A 17,032-nucleotide genomic window follows, 5' to 3' on the forward strand; every position below is an offset into this window, starting at 1 on the left:
GGTTTTAATTCTCTTAAGTAATTGATTAAATTTTTAAAAAAATTTTGTTGAAGTACAAAGAAGTATATAATTTATGTATCCAACTTGATGAATTTGTTGGTAAGTGTGTACCCAGGAGGGCTTCCCTGGTGGCTCAGTGGTAAAGAATCTGCCTGTGAATACAGGAGACATGGCTTTGATCTCTGGGTCAGGAATATCCCCTGGAGGAAGAAATGGCAACCCACTCCAGTATTCTTGCCTGGAGAATCCCATGGACAGAGGAGCCTGGCAGGCACAGTCCATGGGGTCGCAAAGAGTCTGACGTGACTGAAGTGACTTAGCATGCACATACACATACACCCGGGAAACCATAACCATAATCTATGCCATAAACATATGCATCACTTCTTAAAGTTTCTTCCCACCCTCTTATTACTGTTATTAATTTTATGATAAGAACACTTTCTTATAGTTAAAACTTAAATTTACTTGTTTTTTAAATTTGGGTATAACTGATACATAATATTATATTAATTTCAGGTGTATAACATAATGATTCAATATATGTATATAATGTGAAATGATCACCTCAATAGGTCTAGTTAACATCAGTCACCATATATAGTTATAGATTTTTTTTAATGATGAGAGCTTTTAAGATTTACCCTCCACCTCTGGTAACCACCAATATGTTTTCTCTATCTATAAGGTCTTTTTCTTTCCTTTCTTTTTCTTTCTTTTGATTCCATGTATAAGTGAGATCATATAGTATTTGTCTTTGTCTGTCTGACTTGTTTTACTTAGCATCATGCCCTTAAAGTCCATCTGTGTTATTGCAAATGGTGAGATTTCCTTCTTTATGGAAGGAATTTACCAGGGATACCATCTGGTCCTGGACTTTCTTTGTTGGTACATTTTTGTTTACTGATTCAGTCTATTCAGTCATTCCTCTGTTCAGATTTTCCGTTTCTTCATGATTCAGTCTTGCTAGGTTGTATATTTCTAGGAATTTATCCAGTTCTTTTAGATTTTACAATTAGTTGGCATATGATTGTTCATGCTGCTGCTACTGCTAAGTTGCTTCAGTCGTGTCTGACTCTGCGAGACCCCATAGACGGCAGCCCACCAGGCTCCCCTGTCCCTGGGATTCTCCAGGCAAGAACACTGGAGTGGGTTGCCATTTCCTTCTCCAATGCATGAAAGTGAAAAGTGAAAGTGAAGTCGCTCAGTCGTGTCCGACTCTTAGCGACCCCATGGACTGCAGCCCACCAGGCTCCTCCATCCATGGGATTTTACAGGCAAAGTACTGGAGTGGGGTGCCATTGCCTTCTCTGTAGATTGTTCATAGTAGTGTGTTATAACCCATTGTGTTCCTGTGGCATCAGTCTTAATGTCTCCTAGTTCTTTTCTGGTTTTATTTATTTGAGTCTTTTCTCTCTGTTTTTAGTTAGTCCAGCTAAAAGTTTGCCAATTTGGTTTACCTTTTTAAACAAACAAGCTTTTAATTTTGGTGATCTTTTGTTCTGTGGATTTGGATTTTGGTATTTATTTCTGCTCTGATCTTTATTATTTTTTTCCCTTCTGCTAACTTTGGGCTTAGTTTTTTCTTCTATTCTAATTCCTTGAGGGATCAATTAGATTGTTTATTTGAGATCTTTCTTTAAAAAAAAAAATGTTGACATTTATTGCTATACGCTTCCCTCTTAGAACTGCTTTTGCCGCATGCTTTAAGACTTGTTGGAGAAGGCAATGGCACCCCATTCCAGTCCTCTTGCCTGGATGCAGTCCATGGGGTCACTGAGGGTTGGACATGACTGAGCAACTTCACTTTCACTTTTCACTTTCATGCATTGGAGAAGGAAATGGCAACCCACTCCAGTGTTCTTGCCTGGAGAATCCCAGGGATGGGAGAGCCTGGTGGGCTGCCGTCTCTGGGGTCGCACAGAGTCAGACACGACTGAAGTGACTTAGCAGCATAAGACTTGTTATGTTGTGTTTCTATTTTCACATCTCATAAGACTTTTTTATTTCTCTTCTGATACCTTCCTACACCCACTGGTTGTTCAGAGGAGTGTTGTTTAATATCTACATACTTGTGAATTTTCCAGTTTTCCTCTTGTTATTGATTTCTAGTTTCATACTATTGTCAGAAATGATACTTGGTATGATTTCAGTCTTAAAGTTGAGACTTGTTTTGTGACCTAAGACATGATTGGTCCTTGAGAATGTTCCATGTGCACTGGAGAAGATTATGTATTCTGCTGCTGTATTTGTTTTTTAGGTTCATTTGGTCCAATGTGTAGTTCGTTAATTATTTCTTCACTGATTTTCTGTCTGGATGGTTTGTCTGTTGTTGAAAGTGGGAGAGTGAAGTCTTATACTGTTCTTTCATTGCTGTTTCTACCTTCAGATATGTTAGTATCTGCTTAATATATTTAGTTCAATATTTGGTTCATATAATATATATGAATATTATAATTATAGTCTGTTAATGAAGTGACCTCTTAATTATTATATAGTCTCATTATTTGTCTCTTTTTATAGTTTTTGAATTAAACTCAAGTTATTCATACTTTGCTCTATTTTGGTTTCTATCTGCATGGATTATCTTTTCCCATCCCTTCTCCTTGAGACTATGTGTATCCCTAAAGCTGAAATGAGTCTCTTTTAGGCAGCAAGAAGTTAAGTGTTGTTTTTTAAAGTTTATTCAGCCACTCAATGACTTTTGTTTGGAGAATTTAATCATTGATAAGTTGCCGCTAAGTCATTTCAGTCGTGTCCGACTCTGTGCGACCCCATAGACGGCAACCCACCAGGCTCACCTGTCCCTGGGATTCTCCAGGCAAGAACACTGGAGTGGTTTGCCATTTCCTTCTCCAATGCATGAAAGTGAAAATCGAAAGTGAAGTCGCTCAGTCTTGTCCGACCCTCAGTGACCCCATGGACTATAGCCTACCAGGATCCTCCATCCATGGGATTTTCTAGGCAAGAGTACTGGAGTGGGTTGCCATTGCCTTCTCTGGCCATTGTACCCCGTGGACTATAGCCCACCAGGCTCCCCCATCCCTGGCATTTTCCAGGCAAGAACAGTGGAGTGGGTTGCCATTTCCTTCTACAATGCATGAAAGTGAAAAGTGAAAGTGAAGTCGCTCAGTCGAGTCCGACTCTTAGTGACCCCATGGACTGCAGCCTGCCAGGCTCCTCTGTCCATGGGATTTTCCAGGCAAGAGTACTGGAGTGGGGTGCCATTGTCTTCCCCACACATTGATAAGAAAGGACTTACATATTATTTGCTTAATTGGTTTTTAATGGCTTGTAGTTTCTTTGTTCCTTTATTCTTCTCTAGCCATCTTCCTTTTTGATTTTGTGACTTTGTGTGGTAATTGCTTTGACCTCTTTCTCTTTCTCTTGTCTGTTATAGCTTTTTGCTTTGTGATTACCATGAAGCTTACATAAAACATCTTATAAAGTATTTTAAGCTGAATACAAGTTAACTTTGCATACAAAAATTCTACCCCTTTACTTATTTTCGTGGGCTCCAAAATCACTGTAGATGGTGACTGCAGCCATGAAATTAAAAGATGCTTGCTCCTTGGAAGAAAAGCTATGACAAACTTAGACAGCATTAAAAAGCAGAAATATTACTTTGCAAACAAACATCCGTGTAGTCAGAGCTATGATTTTTCTAGTAGTCATGTATAGATGTGAGAGTTGGACCATAAAGAAAGCTGAGCCCCAAAGAATTGATGCTTTCAAACTATGGTGTTGGAGAAGACTCCCGAGAGTCCCTTGGACTGCAAGATCAAAGCAGTCAATCCTAAAGGAAATCAGTACTGAATATTCATTGCAAGGACTGATGCTGAAACTGAAACTCCAATACTTTGGCCACCTGATCTGAAGAACTGAGTCATTTGAAAAGACCCTGATGCTGGGAAAGACTGAAGGCAGGAGGAGAAGGGGACAACAGAGGATGAGATGATTGAATGGCAACACCAACTCAATGGACATGAGTTTGAGTAAGCCCTGGGAGTTGGTGATGGACAGGGAGGCCTAGCATGCTGCAGGGCATGGGGTTGCAAAGAGTCAGACAAAACTGAGCGACTGAACTGAACCCCTTTACTGCCCCCAAAATTTTAACTTTTGATATTCAGATATAATGTGTCTTGGAGAAGTCCTCATTAGGTATGGGGACTTTTGAGTTTCATGTACTTAGATGTTCATGAAAAAGTGAAAATGAAAGTCACTCAGTTATGTCTGACTGCAACCCCACAGACTATACAGTCCATGGAATTCTCCAGGTCAGAATACTGGAGTGGGTAGCCTTTTCTTTCTCCAGGGGATCTCTAACCCACGTCTCCTGCATTGCAAGCGGATTCTTTACCAGCTGAGCCACAAGGGAAGCCTGAGAATACTGGAGTGGGTAGCCTATCCCTTCTCCAGCAGATCTTCCCAACCCAGGAAGTGAACCGGGGTCTCTTCCATTGCAGACAGATTCTTTACCAACTGAGCTATCAAGGAAGCCTCCTCAAATCTGGGTGAAATTTTCAGCCATTTTTTTTTAAAGACGCTTTCTGCCCTTTTTGGAGAAGGCAATGGCACCCGCTCCAGTACTCTTGCCTGGAAAATCCCATGGATGGAGAAGCCTGGTAGGCTGCAGTCCATTGGGTCACTAAGAGTCAGGCACTACTGAGCGACTTCACTTTCACTTTTCACTTTCATGCATTGGAAAAGGAAATGGCAACCCACTCCAGTATTCTTGCCTGGAGAATCCCAGGGACAGTGGAGCCTAGTGGGCTGCCGTCTATGGGGTCGCACAGAGTTGGACATGACTGAAGCGACTTAGCAGCAGCAGCAGCAGCCCCTTTTCTCACTCTTTCCTTCTCAGACACCCATAATGTGTATATTTTTCTTGATGGGGTCCATAATTCATATAGATGTTTCTCATTTTTTCTTTTATTCTTCTCTGACAGGATAATTTCAAATGATCTGTGTTTGAGTTCACTGATTCTTTATCCTTCTTAAGTCTGTTGTTGATATTCTGTATTGCATTTTTCATTTCATTCATTGTATCTTCAGCTCCAGAGCTTCTCTTTAATTCTTTTTTTATGATTTCTGTCTCTCTGTTGAACCTCTAATCTTGTCCATGTGTTTCTTTTCCTGATTTCATTGAGTAGTCTATCTGTGTTATCTTATAGCTTGTTTAACTTATTTAAAACAATTATTTTGAATTTGTTGTCAATTTGTAGACCTCCATTTCTTTGAGATAAGTTACTGAAAAGTCAGAGATATGTTCAAGAAAATTAGAGATACCATGGGAACATTTCATGCAAAGATGGGCTCGATAAAGGACAGAAATGGTATGGACCTAACAGAAGCAGAAGATATTAAGAAGAGATGGCAAGAATACACAGAAGAACTGTACAAAAAAGACCTTCATGACCAAGATAATCACGATAGTGTGATCACTGACCTAGAGTCAGACATCCTGGAATGTGAAGTCAAGTGAACCTTAGAAAGCATCACTACAAACAAAGCTAGTAGAGGTGATGGAATTCCAGTGGAGCTATTTCAAATCCTGAAAGATGATGCTGTGAAAGTGCTGCACTCAATATGCCAGCAAATTTGGAAAACTCAGCAGTGGCCACAGGACTGAAAAAGGTCAGTTTTCATTCCAATGCCAAAGAAAGGCAATGCCAAAGAATGCTCAAACTACCAAACAACTGCACTCATCTCACACGCTAGTAAAGTAATGCTCAAAATTCTCCAAGCCAGGCTTCACCAATATGTGAACCGTGAACTTCCTGATGTTCAAGCTGGTTTTAGAAAAGGCAGAGGAACCAGAGATCAAATTGCCAACATCCGCTGGATCATAGAAAAAGCAAGAGAGTTCCAGAAAAACATCTATTTCTGCTTTATTGACTATGCCAAAGCCTTTGACTGTGTGGATCACAATAAACTGTGGAAAATTCTGAAAGAGATGGGAATACCAGACCACCTGATCTGCCTCTTGAGAAATTTGTATGCAGGTCAGGAAGCAACAGTTAGAACTGGACATAGAACAACAGACTGGTTCCAAATAGGAAAAGGAGTTCGTCAAGGCTGTATATTGTCACCCTGTTTATTTAACTTATATGCAGAGTACATCATGAGAAACGCTGGACTGGAAGAAACACAAGCTGGAATCAAGATTCCCTGGAGAAATATCAGTAACCTCGGATATGCAGATGACACCACCCTTATGGCAGACAGTGAAGAGGAACTCAAAAGCCTCTTGATGAAAGTGAAAGTGGAGAGTGAAAAAGTTGGCTTAAAGCTCAACATTCAGAAAACGAAGATCATGGCATCCGGTCCCATCACTTCATGGGAAATAGATGGGGAAACAGTGGAAACAGTGTCAGACTTTATTTTTCTGGGCTCCAAAATCACTATAGATGGTGACTGCAGCCATGAAAGTAAAAGACGCTTACTCCTTGGAAGGAAAGTTATGACCAACCTAGATAGCATATTCAAAAGCAGAGACATTGCTTTGCCAACAAAGGTTCATCTAGTCAAGGCTATGGTTTTTCCTGTGGTCATGTATGGATGTGAGGGTTGGACTGTGAAGAAGGCTAAGCGCCGAAGAATTCATGCTTTTGAACTGTGGTGTTGGAGAAGACTCTTGAGAGTCCCTTGGACTGCAAGGAGATCCAACCAGTCCATTCTGAAGGAGATCAGCCCTGGGATTTCTTTGGAAGGAATGATGCTAAAGCTGAAACTCCAGTACTTTGGCCACCTCATGCGAAGAGTTGATTCATTGGAAAAGACTCTGATGCTGGGAGGGATTGGGGGCAGGAGGAGAAGGTGACAACAGAGGATGAGATGGCTGGATGGCATCACCAACTCGATGGACATGAGTTTGAGTGAACTCCGGGAGTTGGTGATGGACAGGGAGGCCTGGCGTTCTGCAATTCATGGGGTCACAAAGAGTCAGAAACAACTGAGTGACTTAACTGAACTGAACTGGAAAGTATTGTGTTCTTTTATCAGTCTCATGTTTTATTGATTTTTCATGTTTCTGGTATCCTTGAATTGATATATACACATTTGATGAAGTCTGAAGTCTTTCAGACTTTCCAGAGTGGTTTTGGTGGGGAAAGACCTTCACTTGTGGGTAGGTACAAGGGTGCCAAGTGGGGGGTATGTGGCTGCTCTGATTCTGTGAAAAGCCCAGTGACATAATTTCTGTGCAACTCTGTCAGCTGACTTTGGCATCAGTGAAGATTACCAGGATCCTCAATGGCCAAGGCTGTAGAGGTCTGTAAAGTGATGAGGACTGTTGGAGTCTTTGATGCACAAGTCGTCTGGAAACCTCTTGATCTCCTTGTCTCCAGTGGAGCTGTCCTAGCCAAGGGGATAAGTCATGGTGCTGGATCCAGCTTGTAGGGTCCCCTGTGATGGTAGTGCACAGCTACTGATGTGCGGGTACCTGTGGAACAGCCTTTGAGCCAGGGTCTGGAGCACAGATGCTCATGGATTGACAGTAGTTCCAAGGTTCAGCATGCTGGCTAGTTCTCCCTGGCAGTGCCTTCAATATCTGTGGTGCAACCATGCATGGAGAAGCCACAGAGCTGGGGATTGAAGTGCAGGCTCTTGTACAGTGACTGTGGCTCTGGGGTCCAAGGCACTAACTAGCCTGTAGTCACAGTGGCTCTGGTGTTTGAGATGTAGGTGTGAACCAAGAAGCCACAGAGCAGGGGTTTGAACACATGTGTGCTAGAGCAGCCGTGCTGCTGGGGCCTGAAATGTGGGTGCGTGGGGGGAGTAGCCAGGGCTCAGGGGTTATGGCGGCCACAGGCCTGGTCCCAGGATGGTGCAATAGAGGCTCCCTCTGGTGAGGGTGCACAGCATCTTCATCTCCATTGCGTCCACGGCAGCAACATCTGTTGTTTACTTTGGCGGCAAAAGCTGCCAGTGTTCTCTCTGGAGCAGGCTCTGGAGTCTGCACTGATGCCACTTCAGGTTCCTTCACTGTGAAAGCTGTGGGGAATCTATGGCTGTTGTGGGGCCTGTTGAAGTCCTCAGTGGCAAAGGCTGCTGGGGCCCTCCATAGAGCAGGCCGCTGGAGACCATGATGACACCTGCCACTTGGTGGATGTCAACCCTCACCCTTCTTTGTTTCTTGCCATCTCCACACATATCAGCTAAGTGAGCCTCATCAGGGATTGTTTCTGTGTGATCATTCTCCACTTTTTTTTTTTTTTTACTCCGTCATGTAGTTATAGTTTCTTAATTGGATTCTTGAACCCTCTCAGGGATCTTCTCATTTCTGGGTAGCTGTCTAACTATAGTTTTCTTGTTGGGGGAGGAATAGTACCTTCTGCTCTGCTATCTTACTGAGGTTGCTAACATCTCCTTTTGTTTAAGAAAAAAGAATGGCAAAGGCAAAACTCATTACAAAACTTAAAAGAAGCATTTTATAACTATTAGAGATTTAATTCACTTGGAATATATAACAATTCTAAATATGTATGGATCTAAAAACGTAGCCTCAAATTTATGAAGCAAGATGAAACAATGATTGTAGTAAGAAAGTTTATTGCACATTTCTCAGTAATAGTACAAGCACACAGGAAAATATCAGTAAAAATAGAAGATTTCAATAATACCACTGGGAAATCCCATGGATAGAGAAGCGTGGTGGGCTACAGTCTAGGGGTCACAAGAGTTGGACATGACTTGGTGACTAAACCACCACCACCAACACCATCAATCTTTACCTAACAAGTATAACTAGAATATTGCATTCAAAAGCTGCAGGGTATGCATTATTTTAAGGACCCATAGAAAATTCACAAGAATTGACCATATGGTGGGTCATAAAGGAAATGTGAAAAACTAAATAGAATTTGAATCATGTAGAATATGTTCTCTAACCTTCATACAATTAAACAAGAAGTAAGGTTATTTACAATAAAACATTTTTGAAAGGATTGACAGGATAGCTTGATTGTAGGTTATTTTAGAATTGAGTTAAAAGAGATGGTCAGGGGAAAACTACTACCAGAGAGAGTCAAAAGGTATAAGGTTAAACTTCAGTCCATTTTATTCATTTATTTATTCATTCAACATTGAGTACTTAGTGCCAAAAGATGTAGAAGTGACTTAGAAATTGTCTTTCCTTTTGAAAGATCATAGGCAAGTATGAGAGAAACACATACAAGTAAATAATTAAAAAGAAATACAGAATAAATTCCATTAGAGGAATATTCTACAAAATATCTGGATCAGCATACACTGAAACTATTAAAGTTATCAAAAACAATGAAAATCTGAGAAACTTTCATAGCCAAGAAAGTCTTAAGGAGGTGTAATGACCAAATGGCTTGTGGTATCTCAGGTGGGACCCTAAAACAAAAAAAGGAACTAAAGCCTGAACTTTAGTTAATAATAATAATATATCAATATTGGTTTATTAATTGTAACAAATAGATCATAATAATATGAGATGTTACCATTAGGGGAAACTGGATGCGGGGATATGTGGGAACTCTCAGTCCTATCTTAATAAATTGTACAATGGATCTCGATAAATACTCTCTAAGATTTTCTGAAAGTCTTAAACTATTCCAAAAAATAAACTTTTATTAAAGATAGGAAAATTGATGAAGCCCAAAGAAGTGGCTTCTACAATAAATATGTAGGAAGTATTTAATTAATTTTTATAATGTTGCTAACTTTGTTATAAATATTTTTTTAATTTCAGCATTGATAGAGATGGAACAATGACAGTAGATTGGGATGAATGGAAGAACTACTTCTTGCTTCATCCTGCAAAAAATATCGATGAAATTGCTCATTTCTGGAAGCGTTCTACTGTAAGATTACTTTGTATTTTGCTCTATTTTTATTTTGCCATAAATGTCATATCTCTTATGATCACATAATCTCTTTAGATCTCACTGTCTAAAGTAACAGTACTCTTAGCAAGAAGTGTGCAAACATGGCTATCACAATAACTTTGTTTGCTAAAAGCTAGAACTTAATATAGATATCCATCTGCTGAAAAGGCCCACTTTGTGTTGAGAATAAATGACTCTTATACAGTTAATTGTCCTAGAAAAGTGGAAAAATAGTACACCCTTCTTTTTTTCACAGATACAGTGTACTCAATTAGGCCTTCTGTCATAGAAAATGTAAAGATTCAAAATTTTAGAATCAGAAAGAATCAGCTACATAATCTTTCTGCCATTTTAATATAAGTACTTGATTAAGAGTTGTGAGGAACAAATGAGATTTAGTAATAAGCTTTTTTTCTTTTTTAGATCTCAGGTACAGGGAGTTATGTGCTTAGTCGCTTAGTCATGTCCAACTCTATGCAACCCCATGGACTGTAGCCTGCCAGGCTCCTCTGACCCAGGGGATTCTCCAGGCAAGAATAGTGGAGTGGGATGCCTTTTCCCCCTTCAGGGCATCTTCCCAACCCAGGGATCAAACCCAGGTCTCCTGCATTGCAGGAGGATTCTTTACCATCTGAGCCACCTGGGAAGCCCACAGGGAGTTAAGTCAGTCATTTTTCAGGGCATAATATTTGCATCTACCATTGTAATTTTATGCCTCCTTTTCATGTACATTTTGGGGAAGACTAAGAGCATAATCTTTGATGTCAGATTGCCAAGGTTTAAACCCCACATCTGCCACCTACTAGCTATATAATCCCTCTGTGCCTCAATTTCCTTATTTATATATTGGGGATAATAATGGTTAGAGTTTTGAGAATTAAATTAGTACATTAGTATATTTAGAAAAGAGTTCAGCAGGTAATATATGTGTTCAAAATGTTATTTATTGTGATAGGCATTTTTCCATTTGTATTCTTGAATCTATATTCTTAAAAATTATACAATGTTTCATGTATGTTTTAAATTTACATAGATAGTATTGTGCTAAAGTTCACATCTTATTTCTTGTTTTATTTACTTGTTATGATTTTAAGACATTATTATTGTTATGTGTTCATCTAGTTTATTACTTCTAACTATGACATAGTACACATTGAATACATTTTCCTTATCCATTCCCCTAGTAAGAGATTGCACATATAAGTGATAACATACAGTATTTGCCTTTCTTTTTCTGACTTATTTCACAAAGCATAATGCCCTCAAGGTTCATCCATGTTGCTGCAAATGACATTATTTCCTTCTTTTTTTATGGCTGAGTAATATTTTATTGTATTATATATATATAATACAATAATATATATTACATATATGATTTTATATATGTATATATCTCCCACATTTTCTTTATGCATTCCTCTGTCAATAGACATTTTAGTTGCTTCCATGTCTTGACTGTTGTGAATAATGATATAGTGAATATCTTTTCAAAGTATGATTTTTGTCCAGGTATATGGCCAGGAGTGGGGTTGCCAGATCATACATAAGCTCTATTTTTAGTTTTTAAAGGAACCTCCTTAGTGGCTGTACCAATTTACATTCCAGCCAACAGTATAGAAGAGTTCCCTTTTCTCCACACCCTCTCCACCTTTTATTGTTTGTAGATGTTTTAATGATGACCATTCTAACCAAGTGTGAGGTGAAACTACCTCATTGTAGTTTTGATTTGCATTTCTATAATAATTAGCGATATTATCTTTTCATGTGCTTTTTGGCCATCTGTGTGTCTTCTTTAGAGAAATGTCTATTTAGATCTATGTCCATTTTTTTGGGGGGTGGGGACGAGCATGAGCTCATGAGCTGCATCAAGAGCTGCATGAGCTGTTCGTATATTTTGGAGATTAATCCCTTATCAGTTGCATCGTTTGCAAATATTTTCTCCCATTCTGTGGATTATCTTTTCATTTTGCTGTGCAAGTTTTTAAGTTTAATTAGGTCCCATTTTATTTTTGTTCTTATTTTCATTAGTCTAAGAGGTGGATCAGGAGAGATATTGCTGCAATTTATATCAGAGAGTGTTCTGCCTGTTTTTCTCTAAGATTTTATAGTATCCAGGCTTCCATTTTGAGTTTATTTTTGTGTATGTTGTTCTCAGTTCATTCTTTTATATATATCTGTCTAGTTTTCCTAGCACCCCTTGTTGAAGAGACTGTCTTTTCTCCATTTTATATTCTTTCCTCATTTGTCATAGATTGGTTGACCGGAGGTGCATGGCTTTATCTCTGGACTTTCCATCCTGTTCCATTGATCTGTATTTCTGTTTTTGTACCAGCACCATACTGTTTTGATGACTATAGCCTTGTAGTATAGTTTGAGTCAAGGAGCCTGATTCCCCCAGCTCTGTTTTACTCTCTCTAGAGTGCTTTGGCTATTTGGGGTCTTTTGTGTTACCATACAAATTAAAAAGATTTTTGTTCAATTCTGTGAAAAATACCTCTGGGGATTTGATAGAGATTGCACTGAATCTGTAGATTGCTTTGGGTAGTATAATCATTTTGACAATATTTATTCTTCCAGCCCAAGACCATGGTTTTCTCTCTGTTTTTGTCAACTTTGATTTATTTCATCAGCATCTTATAGTTTTCAGACTACATGTCTTTTTTGCCTCTTTACGTAGATGTATTCCTAGATATTTTATTCTTTTTGATGTGATGTAACATGGGATTGTTCTCTTAATTTCTCTTTCTGATCTTTTGTTGCTAGTATATAGGAATTCAACTTTTTTTATCCAGCAACTTTACCAAATTTATTGATGAGCTCTAGTAATTTTCTGGCAGCGTCTTTAGGATTTTCTACATGTAGTATCATGTCATTTGCGAACAGTGTCAGTTTAACTTCTTATTTTCTAATTTGGATTCCTTTTATTTCATTTTCCTTTCTGATTGCCATGGATAGGACATCCAAAACTCTGTTGAATAAAAGTGGGTGAGAATGGATATTCTTGTCCTGCTCTTGATCTTAGAGGAAATGCTTTCAGTTTTTCACTGCTGAGAATGATGTTAGCTGTGGGTTTGTTGTTTGTGGTCTTTATTATGTTGAAGTTTGTTTTCTCTATTCCCACTTTCTGGAGAGTTTTTATCATAAATAGGTGTTGAGTTTTGTCAAGAGCTTTTTCTGCATCTATGACATTATCATATATTTTTTATTTTCAATTTGTTAATGTAGTGTATCACATTGATTGATTTGTATATATGGAAGAATCCTTGCACCCCTGGGGTATATTCCACTTGATCATGGTATATAATTTTTTTAATGTGGTGTTTAATTCAATTTTCTAATATCTTTTTAAGAATTTTTTGTGAGTATATTCTTCACTGATATTGACCTTTAATTTTCTTTTTTTGTGTGTGGTATCTTTATCTGGTTTTAGTATCAGGGTGATGGTGGCCTCATAGAATGAATTTGGGAGTGTTTCTTCCTCTGCAGTTTTTGGAAATTGTTTCAGAAGGATAGGTGTTAACTCGTCTCCAAATGTTTGATGGAATTCACCTGTGAAGCCATTTAGTTCTGAACTTTTGTTAGTTGGAAGTTTTTAAATCATATTTTCCATTTCAATACTTGTGATTGGTCTATTTGTATTTTCTGTTTCTTCCTGATTCAGTCTTGCCAGTTTGTACTTGTCTAAGAATTTGTCCATTTTTTCTAGGTTGTCCACTTTATTAGCATATAGTTGCTTGTAGTAGTCTCTTATAATCCTTTGTATTTCTGTGGTGTCATTTGAAACTTCTCTTTTTTCATTTCTAATTTTATTAACGAACCCTTTCCCCTTTTTTCTTGCTGAATCTGGCTAAAGGTTTATCAATGTTGTTTATCTTTTCAAAGAACTAGCTTTTAGTTTTAGGTTAGGTTGTTCATTTGAGAGTTTTCTTGTTTCCCAAGGTAAGATTGTTCTGCTATAAACTTCCTTCTTAGAACTGCCTTTGCTGTGTCCCATGGATTTTGGGTTCTGAGGGTTTCATTGTCATTTGTCTCTAGGTATTTTTTAAATTTCTTCTTCAATTTTTTCAGTGATCTATTGATTGTTTAGTAACATATTGTTTAGCCTCCATGTGTTTGTGGTTTGTGTTTTTTACAGTTTTTTCTTGTAATTAATTTCTAATCTCATAGCATTGCAGTCAGAAAAAAGGCTTGAAATGATTTCAGTTTTCTTAAATTTACCAAGGCTTGATTTGTGGCTCAACATGTGATCTACCTGGAGAATGTTCCATGTGCACATTAGAAGAAAGTGTATTCTGCTGCTTTTAGATGGGATGGTCTATAAATATAAATTAAGTTCATCTGGTCTAACCTATCATTTAAGGCTTGTGTGTCCTTACTGATTTTCTGTCTGAATGATCTGTCCATTGGTCTCTTATGTTTTCTTCTGGTTAGTTTTACTGTTTCAGATCTTATATTTTAAGTCTTTAATCCATTTTGAATTAATTTTTGTGAGTAATGTAAGATAGTGGTCCAATTTCATTCTGCTGCATGTGGTTAGCCAGTTTTCCTGACACAGTTAGGAGACTATACTTTCCTTATTGAGTGTTCTTGTCAAATATTAGCTGAAAAGAAAGGATTGTAAATCTTTACAAAAATGATTTATAAATCATTTATTTATAAATAAATAAATTTCTGGGCTCTTGACTCTGTTCCATTGATTTATATATTTGTATTTATGCTAATACTGTATGTTTTGATTGCTATAGTTTTGTTGTATAGTTTGAAATCCATAAATGTGATGCCTTCAGCTTTGTTCTTTTGTATCAAGATTTATTTGGCTATTTGAGGTCTTTTGAGGGTCCATACTATTGGATTGCACCTCACAGACCTGAAAGCCTTGTACTTGTCTAGCCTTGAGACAGGAGAAAGAGCCTGGGGTCAGCAACAGAGACATCAATGGTTTAATGGATAGAGGGATTTACACAGCTAAAGCAAGGTCCTGGAGCAATATCCTACTATGTGCAGCACTTGGTAGGCAGAAGATGGTGGTAGTCTTTGCTCCTGGGATGAGGGTTATCAGTTACAGTGGGAATTGACATCAGGTTGGGTTATGGATTACCAGGGAAACTAGCAGAAGGACACACCCTCACCACCCCTTTGATAGTCTATTAGGGTGGAGATATTCTGATCTAAAGATTAGAACAATCTTTGAGTGGGCGAGGGCAAGTATATAAGAAAGTCTGTCATGTGAATAGGGTGTAGATGAAGCAGGCACTGGTCAAGCAGGGTGTGTACAGAGAGCAGGAGATCAAGCCATCTTGGGTGGCCTAATCACACATATACACGTTTTAGGACTTTATTTTTTCTGATTCTTTGAAAAATGCCATTGGAATTTTTCTAAGAATTGCACTGAGTCTACAGATGTCTTTGGGTCATATGGGTATTTTAACAGTACTAATTCTTCCAATCCATGAGCTTGTCATATCTTTTCATTTATTTATGTATTCTTTAATTCTTACATCAATGTCTTACAGTTTTTGATTGTCTTTTACCTCTTTGGTTAACTTTACTTTTAAGTATTTTATTGATGCTATTATGAATGGAATTTTCTAAATTTCCATTTTAGATATTTATTGTTAGTAAATAGAAATTCAACTGATTCTTGAATGCTGATTGTATATCTTGCAACTTTACTTATTTCATTGACTAGTTCTAACAGTTTTTTTGGTGGAGTCTTTAGGGTTTGTTTTTTTTTAAATAATATAAAATCATGTTATTCCAAACAGGGACAATTTTACTTTCTTTCCAATTTGTAAGCTTTTTGTTTCTTTCACTTGCTTAATTGTTGTGGCTAAAACTTTCACTACTATGTTGATCAGGAGTGGTGAGAGTGGTCACCATCATCTTGTTCCTGATTTTAAGGAAAAGCTTAAAACTTTTCATCACTGAGTATGATTAATGTTATATATGACTATATATATATAGTCATATATGACTTTTTTATGTTGAGGTACATTTATTCTACACCCAATTTTTTTGAGTTTTTTTTTTAATTGTAAGGACTTTTTAATCGTGAAGCATCAGCTACAAACAAAGCTAGTGGAGGTGATGGAATTCCAGCTGAGCTATTTCAAATCCTAAAAGATGATGTTCTTAAAGCACTACATTCAATATGCCAGCAAATTGAGAAAACTCAGCAGTGACCATAGTGACCTGTAGAAGTTCAGTTTTCATTCCAATTCCAAAGAAGGGAAATGCCAAAGAACATTCAAACTACCGCACAACTGCACTCATTTCACATGCTACCAAGGTAATGCTCAAAATCCTCCAAGCTACGCTTCAATAGTAGGTGAGCCAAGAACATCTAGATGTACAAGCTGGATTTAGAAAAGACAGAGGAACCAGAGGTCAAATTCCCAACATCTGCTGGATCATAGAAAAAGCTGGAGAATTCCAGAAAAATGTCTACTTCTGCTTTGTTGACTATGCTAAAGCCTTTGACTGTGTGGATTACAACAAACTGGAAAATTCTTAAAGAGATGGGAATACCAGATCATCTTAACCTGCCTCTTGAGAAACCTGTATGCAAGTCAAGAAGCAACAGTTAGAACCAGATGTGGAACAACGAACTGATTCCAAATTGGGAAAGGAGTATGTCAAGGCTGTGTATCATCAACCTGCTTATTTATGCAGAGTACATCATGCAAAATGCCGGGATGGATGAAGCACAAGCTGGAATCAAGATTGCTGGGAGAAATATCAATAACCTCAGATATGCAGATGACACCACCCTAATGGCAGAAAGCAAAGAGGAACTAAAGAGCCTCTTGATGAAGGTGAAAGAAGAGAGTGAAAAAGCTGGCTTAAAACTCAACATTCAGAAAACTAAGATCATGGCATCCAGTCCCATCGCTGCATGACAAATAGATGGGGAAACAATGGAAACAGTGACAGATTTTATTTCCTTGGGCTCCAAAATCACTGCAGATAGTGACTTTAGCCATGAAATTAAAAAACACTTGCTCCTTGGAAGAAAAGCTATGGTAAACCTAGACAGCATATTAAAAAGCAAAGACATTACTGCAATAAAAGTCCATCTAGTCAAAGCCATGGTTTTTCCAATAGTCATATATGAATGTGAGAGCTGGACCATAAAGAAAGCTGAGCACCAAAGAATTAATGCTTTTGAACTGTGA

General features: G+C 38.0%; 1 protein-coding gene across 4 annotated transcripts in view; it reads left to right on the forward strand.

Moving 5' to 3' along the window:
- The window catches only part of LOC109556791 (mitochondrial adenyl nucleotide antiporter SLC25A24-like), a 136,271-nt gene that overhangs the window by 60,036 nt on the left and 59,203 nt on the right, over positions 1 to 17,032 (forward strand). For all 4 annotated transcript variants that reach the window (XM_070785998.1, XM_070785997.1, XM_070785995.1 and 1 more), the window contains exon 4: positions 9,722 to 9,833. In XM_070785998.1, the coding sequence (XP_070642099.1) occupies positions 9,722 to 9,833 (112 nt within the window). The remainder of the gene's footprint in view (positions 1 to 9,721; positions 9,834 to 17,032) is intronic.

Source organism: Bos indicus, chromosome 3 (assembly GCF_029378745.1).
Source record: "Bos indicus isolate NIAB-ARS_2022 breed Sahiwal x Tharparkar chromosome 3, NIAB-ARS_B.indTharparkar_mat_pri_1.0, whole genome shotgun sequence".
Classification (NCBI taxonomy): Eukaryota; Metazoa; Chordata; class Mammalia; order Artiodactyla; family Bovidae; genus Bos; species Bos indicus.